General features: G+C 47.1%; 1 protein-coding gene across 4 annotated transcripts in view; it reads left to right on the top strand.

Moving 5' to 3' along the window:
• MGLL (monoglyceride lipase) overlaps positions 1 to 7,885 on the top strand; it is a 161,578-nt gene that overhangs the window by 117,851 nt on the left and 35,842 nt on the right. For 2 of the 4 annotated variants that reach the window (XM_019658660.1, XM_019658661.1), the window contains 2 exons: positions 337 to 447; positions 6,118 to 6,186. In XM_019658660.1, the coding sequence (XP_019514205.1) occupies positions 337 to 447; positions 6,118 to 6,186 (180 nt within the window). The remainder of the gene's footprint in view (positions 1 to 336; positions 448 to 6,117; positions 6,187 to 7,885) is intronic. The other 2 variants (XM_019658663.1, XM_019658662.1) reach the window with 1 other exon arrangement.

Raw genomic sequence — 7,885 nt, 5'->3', positions numbered from 1 at the left:
AAGAAAATTCTCATATTAAGCTTGATGAATTGGACATCTGCCAGCTTTTGGCTTGAAATGAAGTAGGAATGTGTTATTGTCTAACTTGCAGCCCACAAGCAGAAACCTTATTTATATCTCCCTAAAATGTTTGCTCTTAGAAAAAAAGAAACATGTATAATAAAATAATTGCAGACCCAGTTTACCCAACATTTGATGGTATCTATTCCAAGGTGGACCTCCATAGAGCTCTTGGCCAGGTCTACAGCTTAGAAGGACCTCATCCATGGAGCTCATTAGAAAGCCACGCACTGGTGGAAGCCAGCACATAGCAACTCTGCCCATTTTGCATTGCAGGGAGGTGCCATCGCCATCCTCACAGCCGCAGAGAAGCCAGGCCACTTTTCCGGCATGGTTCTCATTTCACCTTTGGTTCTGGCCAATCCTGAGTCCGCAACAACTTTCAAGGTAAACAGACTTCCGGCTCTGTGAAACTCCTGCAGCTTCCCAGGCCCCAGAGCATCTATTTATAGCTAGAGTCTGGGTAAAAGGGCCAAAGTCCATTCTTGAACTTCATGCACTATTGTGTTAAGGTTTGGACAAATATCAAACATTGTTGCAACCGGGATTTTATAATTTCTAAAGTCAGATGCATTTTTTCTCAGACAAAGGAAAAATGACTTCCTGTTTGCGCATGTTTTATTGGTGAACGGTTAAAAGAAGAAAAGTTTACACGTGTTAGGAATCCAGCAAAGTAGCCTTTGTTAACAAGTCACATGCAAGTCAAGCTGATTTTCATTGAATATCTGCCAACTTTAGCCAAAAGTGCACAGTAAGTGGAATTGCAGGCTATTTATAATTACAACATAGAGTCATGTTCACTGTAGCTCTCCTCCACCCCAGAGCACTTTCCCCTCTGATTCTAACTGAGCCATGATTTTGTTTCTCTGGTTATAATGATACACAATGGTATATGTGTACATCTCTTGGTTCTGGTGCTTTGAGCTACTTTAACAAGGCATATAAGACAACAATATTACCAGAAGCAGAACAGGTCCCTTCTCTCCCTGAAAAAGGAGAGGAAACTTAGCAGGGCTGCTTCATTGTGAATGTGGGTTGTTGACATGTGATGGACCTTTCTTTGAGAGGCATGAGGTTTGAAAGAGACAATAACTGAATGAGAGTAGAGAACCCCCATCCTGTGTATCCCCCAAAAATACTCCATCTCACCTCAATGCTGAGCAGGGCTGCTGCCTCCTGAGCCAGTTCTGGGAACTCTCAAAGGAGCACGAAGGGTGAGGTGGTAGGTCACAGGGCCATGGGTAGCTGGGTAGCCATTAGCCCGGTTTACGGGCTTACACTACTTTCCCTGGCCTCATCATCAAATGACAACGGGATCATTTAAATCATTGCCTTAGCTCTGATGCCACCAGTATTCCCCTGAGGACCCCAACAGGGGAACACAAGTCAGGGAATGAAACCTTATCAAATGGCCTCAAATGTTTTCTACAGCCCACAGCCACACACTTAATCTTGGCCCTAGAGATGGCCTGGCAGGTCCTGCATATGGGCTTCCAGTTACATACAGAAAATTTCACAAATTTAAAATGAGGATAGGCTGAGCAAAAGAGAAACCTGAAACTACCTGATGGTTTAACCAGAAAACAGTTTACTTTTTCTGAGGAAGAAGAGAGATGGCTAGCTCCTTTGAATTTTACTCCGTTTTGAGGAAATCACCACTGCCATATTGAAATTGATTATCATTAGTAAATTTCAGTGTCATGTGGGACAGCAGTGGAGGCAGGAGCCACCATGAGTCTGCCATGGAAAGAAACAAGGTCATCCATAGAACCATATGTAATGCATGAATGGCTAATTCTTGGCCATTTCGATATGCAAGTGGGGAGCATGACCTGCTGGAGGAGCTCCCATCATGACTGTGATTGTATAATGTGAGCCAAATCAGTCAAGCATTCTTGTCCAAGTAGAATAAGCAAGGCTAGAGTCACAGGGGGGAGGGGAGTTCCTTCTGCCATCATGTGCTTTGAGTCATAAAGATTTACTCAGCTCAGTGAGTGCCAGACATGTATTGTGCTTTCATGTGCATTATCTCACTTAACTCCCATCATCAACCTAGAGAGAGGTCACGACCTGCATTTTATGGAAGGAACACTGACGTTTAGACAGATGAGTGACTTGCCAGGGTCATACAACTTGTGTGATGGCTTTGAATCCGGGGCTGTCCACTACCCCTTTAGGGTGTTTTCCCATAGAAGAAAATGGATGGTTTCTGCACTGAACGTTTTCCCTTAGAGAAAAGCCAGGGACTATGGGGTTTTTCAGATAAAGTGTACAAGGGAGGTCATGGCAACTGAGCCCAGATGTGGAACCTGCAAGAGACGCTGGTGGAGGCAGAACTGGGCAAGACAACACCAATGTGACCTTTTAGAGCCCTGTGCTAATAGATCACCTTCTCAAATCAGGGGCCAGCTCTGCTTGGGGAAGTGGGGAGGGGTGTGGATGCAGGTCTCTCCTTATTAACCAAGACAAATAGATTTCCCATTGCCCTCGGACTTGAGGAAACATCCTGCCCACCATGGATTCTGTTGCTGCCCCTGGCTCTCGGGCAGTTTTGACTGATGGAGTCTATGATTTATCTGTCTACCAACCCCAGATGTCTTGATCACCCTCCACACATCTAGTCTTGTCTGACAACCTTCCAGAAAGAGTCTCAGTGAATCTTTGTTTAAAAATTAATTTAAAAATTTTAAAATAATACATTTATGCAAGAGAAGCCCCCTCCCACCCCAGTTGAAGGTGGGCAGCCAGAATTGCAGAGGGAGTGGACATATCTTCTGTGGAAGCACACACAAGCTCCATCTGCTCTTACGCTTTACACAAATGGAACATGCTTCTGCACTTTTTGTTTCATATTTTTGTTCTCTTGATTGGCGGATTTGTTTTTGTGAGTTTGCGTTGAATTTGGCCGATTTGCAGAGCAGTCCCTCTTAGCACTCCTCCCCATCAGACTAACAAGGGGCCTGCTGTGGGATGGGCTCTTGTTTAGGTGAGGCCCTGCTGTAATATTGGCTCTGGATTAGGTGTGGTCTTGCTGTCAGATGGCTCTGAGTTAGGTGAGATCCTGCTGTGGGATGGGCTCTGATTAGGTGAGGCCCCACCTAATGACTGAACTTCAGGTCATTTATTTGCAGTGATTTGCTCTATGGACCCCAAAGATGGACAGATTCCTATAGACCATCTCTTGCTGAGAAAACTGAGGCACAGGAGGGACCCTTCCCTGGGTCAGTCTCACTGTCAGGGAGCCACAGAATGCAAAGCCTCATGACTCCTCCTTGCCTTAAGACTTCTCACCCAGAACTCAGCTCAGGACTTTTCAAAGATTTGTTTCATGGCCAGGAGTTCCTGCTATAGATTCCTGAAATCCTTAAAGCATGAGATCCCAAGCTTTTCAGTATAGAGGGGCACATGGAAGGTGACAGACCCCTGTCGATGTAAGAAACATCAAAACCTGTAGAGAATTTTTATGATTTTATTTGAGCCAAACTGATGACATATGCCAGGGAGCAAGAACTCAAATGCTCCAGATAATAATATTTTTGCAGTTCCTTTTATGCATTTGAAATTGAGGAGGGTAAGAAAGATTACCTGGAGGTGGGAGAAAGCAAGGAGGGAACCCGATTACAGGATAGCTAAGATTATTTGCTCTCTTGGTTGTTTTGGCTTAGGAGGGAGGGGCCTGAAAGGGGGCATTTCAAAGGTATGTTAACTTAGATACACAAAAACAATGGACAGGGCTTGCTTAAGGCAAAGACAAGCCTTTTAGTAAAGAAGTTATTTGCCTGGGCATGACCACCCACCATGACCTGCCCAGTTAGGAAGTTATGATCAGATCACACTGTGAGGTTACTTTCCAGAGAACCTCTTTTTTTGTCCACATCCCCTACCCTGAAATGTGAGAACTCCGGACCCCCCCCACCCCCAATCCTGCACGCAGCTCCGTTTTCAGTAAGCTGGGGGTACATTTAGCCTGGAAGAGAGACAAGGACAGAGGCTTCTGGCCTCCAAACACTGTGCTAAGAATGTGGTTGCACAAGGGAAAGACAGCAGGAAAAAATGTAGAAACAAAAATCTAGTGCAACAGACCAGGTCTCAGCTGTTTACGAGGTCATTTCATGGGGATTATGCCCTGGGGAGAGCAGGGCTGGAGTAATACCAGGGACAGAGAGGAAACCCTTGGCTGCAGAGGAGTGTCAAATTCTGAGGTAGACTGGGGTCTCCTTCACCTGACCTGTCCCAGGAGGACACCCAGGAATGTGCTGAGGCTGTAGAGCCCCTCCTTTCTCTGGGACCCCCAGGGCCAGGACTGCAATTCCCCTAAGTGGAGCCTGGGGTCAGGATAGGGCTCAGTCTGCTGGGAGGCTAGTCGTCTAAGACCTTCTCTGCCTGTTGCCTGGAGGTTGTCCCCTGGGATCATGGTTCAGATGCAGGAGCCAGCCCAGTGCTTCCAGATGCTTCCACTGTCAGCCAACCAGGGCACCTGGCCAAGTAGGGATAAGTGAGTGGCTGCTATGAGCCTATCACTCCTTGGGTGACTTCCTCTCCATCACCATCCTGTAAGGAAGGAAAATTAGTTCCTATTTACAGACAAGGAAATGAGGCCATTTGTCTCGCTCAAGGTCAACTTGGTCACCACCTTGGCTGGCGGGTGTGGCAGGATGCTCTCTTTCACCCCAAAACCTGCCCAGATCAGGCTCCTTTGACTTTAACCCACTTCCCATCTGAATGTCACTCATCTGTTTTTAGTCACCAGAATCCAGAAGGCCCTTGGAGCACTGGGGGGGCGGGGAGGAGAGGTGGAGAGGAAACTGGCGGGGCCGTGGGGGATTGCCCTCTTTCAAATTTCAGGTACAAATAGACCCTGGAGTCCGGGACTTAGCCGTGGTCATGAGTTTGGCAGCAGTGATGCACTGTGGGGCATTGTTACCTCTGTCCTGCAGGCCCTGCCCTCTAATAGCTGGGGATTTGGACCTCTAGATACTTAAGACTTGAGGAATAACTCATCTCTCCAACACATCTTTGGGGAACCTCAAAGGCCAGCAAGTGTCCCCCAGTCCTCCCCAGGGGTTTACCAAAAAGAGCATACAATGCTCTCTATTCTTTGTCTGCCTGAAGGTGCAGTTTCCCTCCCAAGACAGTCTGGGCCACTCCCACAGCAGGCGTGGAGTTCTAGCCTCCTTCTGCACAGGTCAACCTGCTGGAGCCACTTTAGAAGACAGCGATTGTGATTACCTCCCTCATGTCAAGTCTTTCACTGGCAGAAGCTTTCAAATGATCTTGGGGGCGGGGGGTGGGAAGGTGGCATTAAAACTTTTCGTGTCAATACAAGCATATGTGCAAGTTGCTAGTGTTTAAAGTGATGGCCCTGCAGTTAATCCAAGAATGCCACAAGGACATGTCAAGGACACAGGACACATTCTAGTCTCTTGCTCATCAGCAGGTAGACTTTGTTTCTGGGGAGTTATCCTCTATCATGAGTGAAATAATTTGGGGTTTTAGCTGTGACATTTGTTGCAAAGCTACAGGCCACACTCTTTTCCTCAAGTCTCCACTCTGAATAACGTCGGCATGTGCCCATTCCTTCAGTCAACCAACGTGTATTTCTTGAACTAGTACCAGAAGCCAGAGAAGTTAGGGATGAGCTCTGTGGGAATCAAGTCTCAGGCATCCATCCCAGCAACACTTTGAGATTAGTTTTATTATCCCCATTTTAGAAATGAAGAAACATAGGATCATAGACTTTCTGGGGGATGCAGAACCGGAGGTCTGATGCAAATTTTCCTGGCTCCCAATCTCCGAGTCTGATTCCTCCACTTCATTTCCTCCCTTTTCTGGGGCTGGGGTCCAGTGACTGTCTGTCCATTTGTAGTGGATCTCGGCCCCCAAATTATCCTCAGGTGACAAGACCTGGGGCCCCTCACTGAGAGCTCTGTGGTTGCAAAAGCCTGATTTAGCCTATTGGGGTCATGATGATGGTGAGGGTTCTCACCTCAAAGCGGGAACCGTTCAGGGTCACCCCCCACCTAAGCTGGATCCAAGGCTCTCTCCACACTTCCACAGGATTATCCGAAGAACTTGCTCAAAATGGCATCAAGAATGGTACTACCTTGGATTCCACATTCTGTATGGGTGAGCCACCCCTCCCCTGCATCTGTGTGGTGGCTTCTTTTGTCTTCCCTTGGAAATCGGCATGGTGCTCTTGCAGCTGATGGTGGAGGCTGAGGGAGATTATGACAGGAAGCAGCAGCAGCTGCTAGGGCAACCCGAACAAAACTGATTCTTCTGGGTAAGGGATCTGCCAGGCTTTTTCCAACCCCCACTGATTCCTTACTACCCGACCTCAAGAACCCCTTCTCGGCCCTTCTGTCTTCCTCCATTGCCACAACACCCTACTGCCTCTGCTTAATTCTTTCTGGCCCTAGCCCACTCTTTCCTCCTTCTTCAGACATTAGGCTAATGAAATAAACAAACACTAAAAGAACAGTGGAGAGAGGGGATCTCTTTTGCAACTATTCAAAGCATCCTGTCCCTGCATCCTCCTCAGATCTTTTGTGGGGAAGAGGCTAAGCACTTAATTGTTTTTTAAGAGCTGTGACATTATTGTCATCAAAAGATTTGTCTCTACCCAATTAAATATTGTTAGAAATGTGGTTTGGAACTTACTATACAGGTTTAGAAAAAGAACTGAGGGTCTAGGCTGTCCAAACATCTCTTATTATGGCCCCTTCAAAAGGGCAGCTTGCCTTTCAGAGACCTCTGTGCCCTTCCCCTCCAACCAGTGTGGGTCAGGAACACTTCTCTACTCTGGCTGCACATTGGAATCACCTAGGAAGATTTAAAAATAAAACATTGATGCCAGGACCCCAACTCAGTCCCTCAAACTTCAGTGTATACACGAATGTCCCAGGGGTCATGTGAAAATGATCTGATAAGCCCTGCATCCCTATGAGCTGCGGGTGCTGCTGGTCTGAGGGCCACTCTTAGAGCAAGAGGCCATAAACAGACTGTCAGGAAGGGACAGGCTGCTAAATGAGTGTGCTGTGCTCCCTACCAATATGCTAACTGTATCGAAGGAACAGAATGTTAAAAACAAAGGGCTGTCCTTCTGGGAAGACAGGGAGCCACAGGTCACTTGAAGGGACTCCCTGACTCAAGATACCTTCTTCATGGGTTTGACTTATATGTCTGCCTCAGGCCTCTCCACAAATTCTCCCAGGTGTTAACTCACACCCAGGGCTTAGTAATCATCTGTAGGCTGAGGCTGTTCTGTTCTTGGAATGACATCCTGCAGGATTTAGTGACAGGACCCAATCATGCAGAGTGGAGAACAGGCTGCAATATCTACACAGTGACCTCTCATGTATATTTGTAATTGAACAACCAGTTCTCATTGCTAGGACACCAATATCTTCCACTGCACTCAGACACTGGAGTTGTGTTGTCATGAGCTGGTCCTTTCAGGGGCATTCACCCATCCTGAATCCACTAGCATGAGCTCACTTAGATGAGTGAGAATGGCTGCTGCCCTGAGAGTCCTTGTGGTGGGAAGCGTACAGCTACACACATCCACTGGTCCACCCATCTGCCACCTCCAGTCCTAAGCATGATGTGTCCTTGCCATGTCTCCTCCTATCTGTGCTTTGGGCAATATGTCATTGGCAGTGGCAGGAAGGGTAGTCTTCACCAGGACTTGATTTCTTATACTTGTAAGGTGGTCAACTGGTCTGCCATTAATTGTTGAGTTTCCTCCAGAGACCAAACCCTTGCACTGTTCATTTTCTGTAAAGCAAATGCTTCTCCAGAAATGCCCATCTCTTTTTATTTTTCC

This window comes from Hipposideros armiger, unplaced genomic scaffold (assembly GCF_001890085.2).
Source record: "Hipposideros armiger isolate ML-2016 unplaced genomic scaffold, ASM189008v1 scaffold_286, whole genome shotgun sequence".
Classification (NCBI taxonomy): Eukaryota; Metazoa; Chordata; class Mammalia; order Chiroptera; family Hipposideridae; genus Hipposideros; species Hipposideros armiger.
Note: the sequence above shows the minus strand (reverse complement) of the source record. Positions and strands in the feature narration are given on the sequence as shown.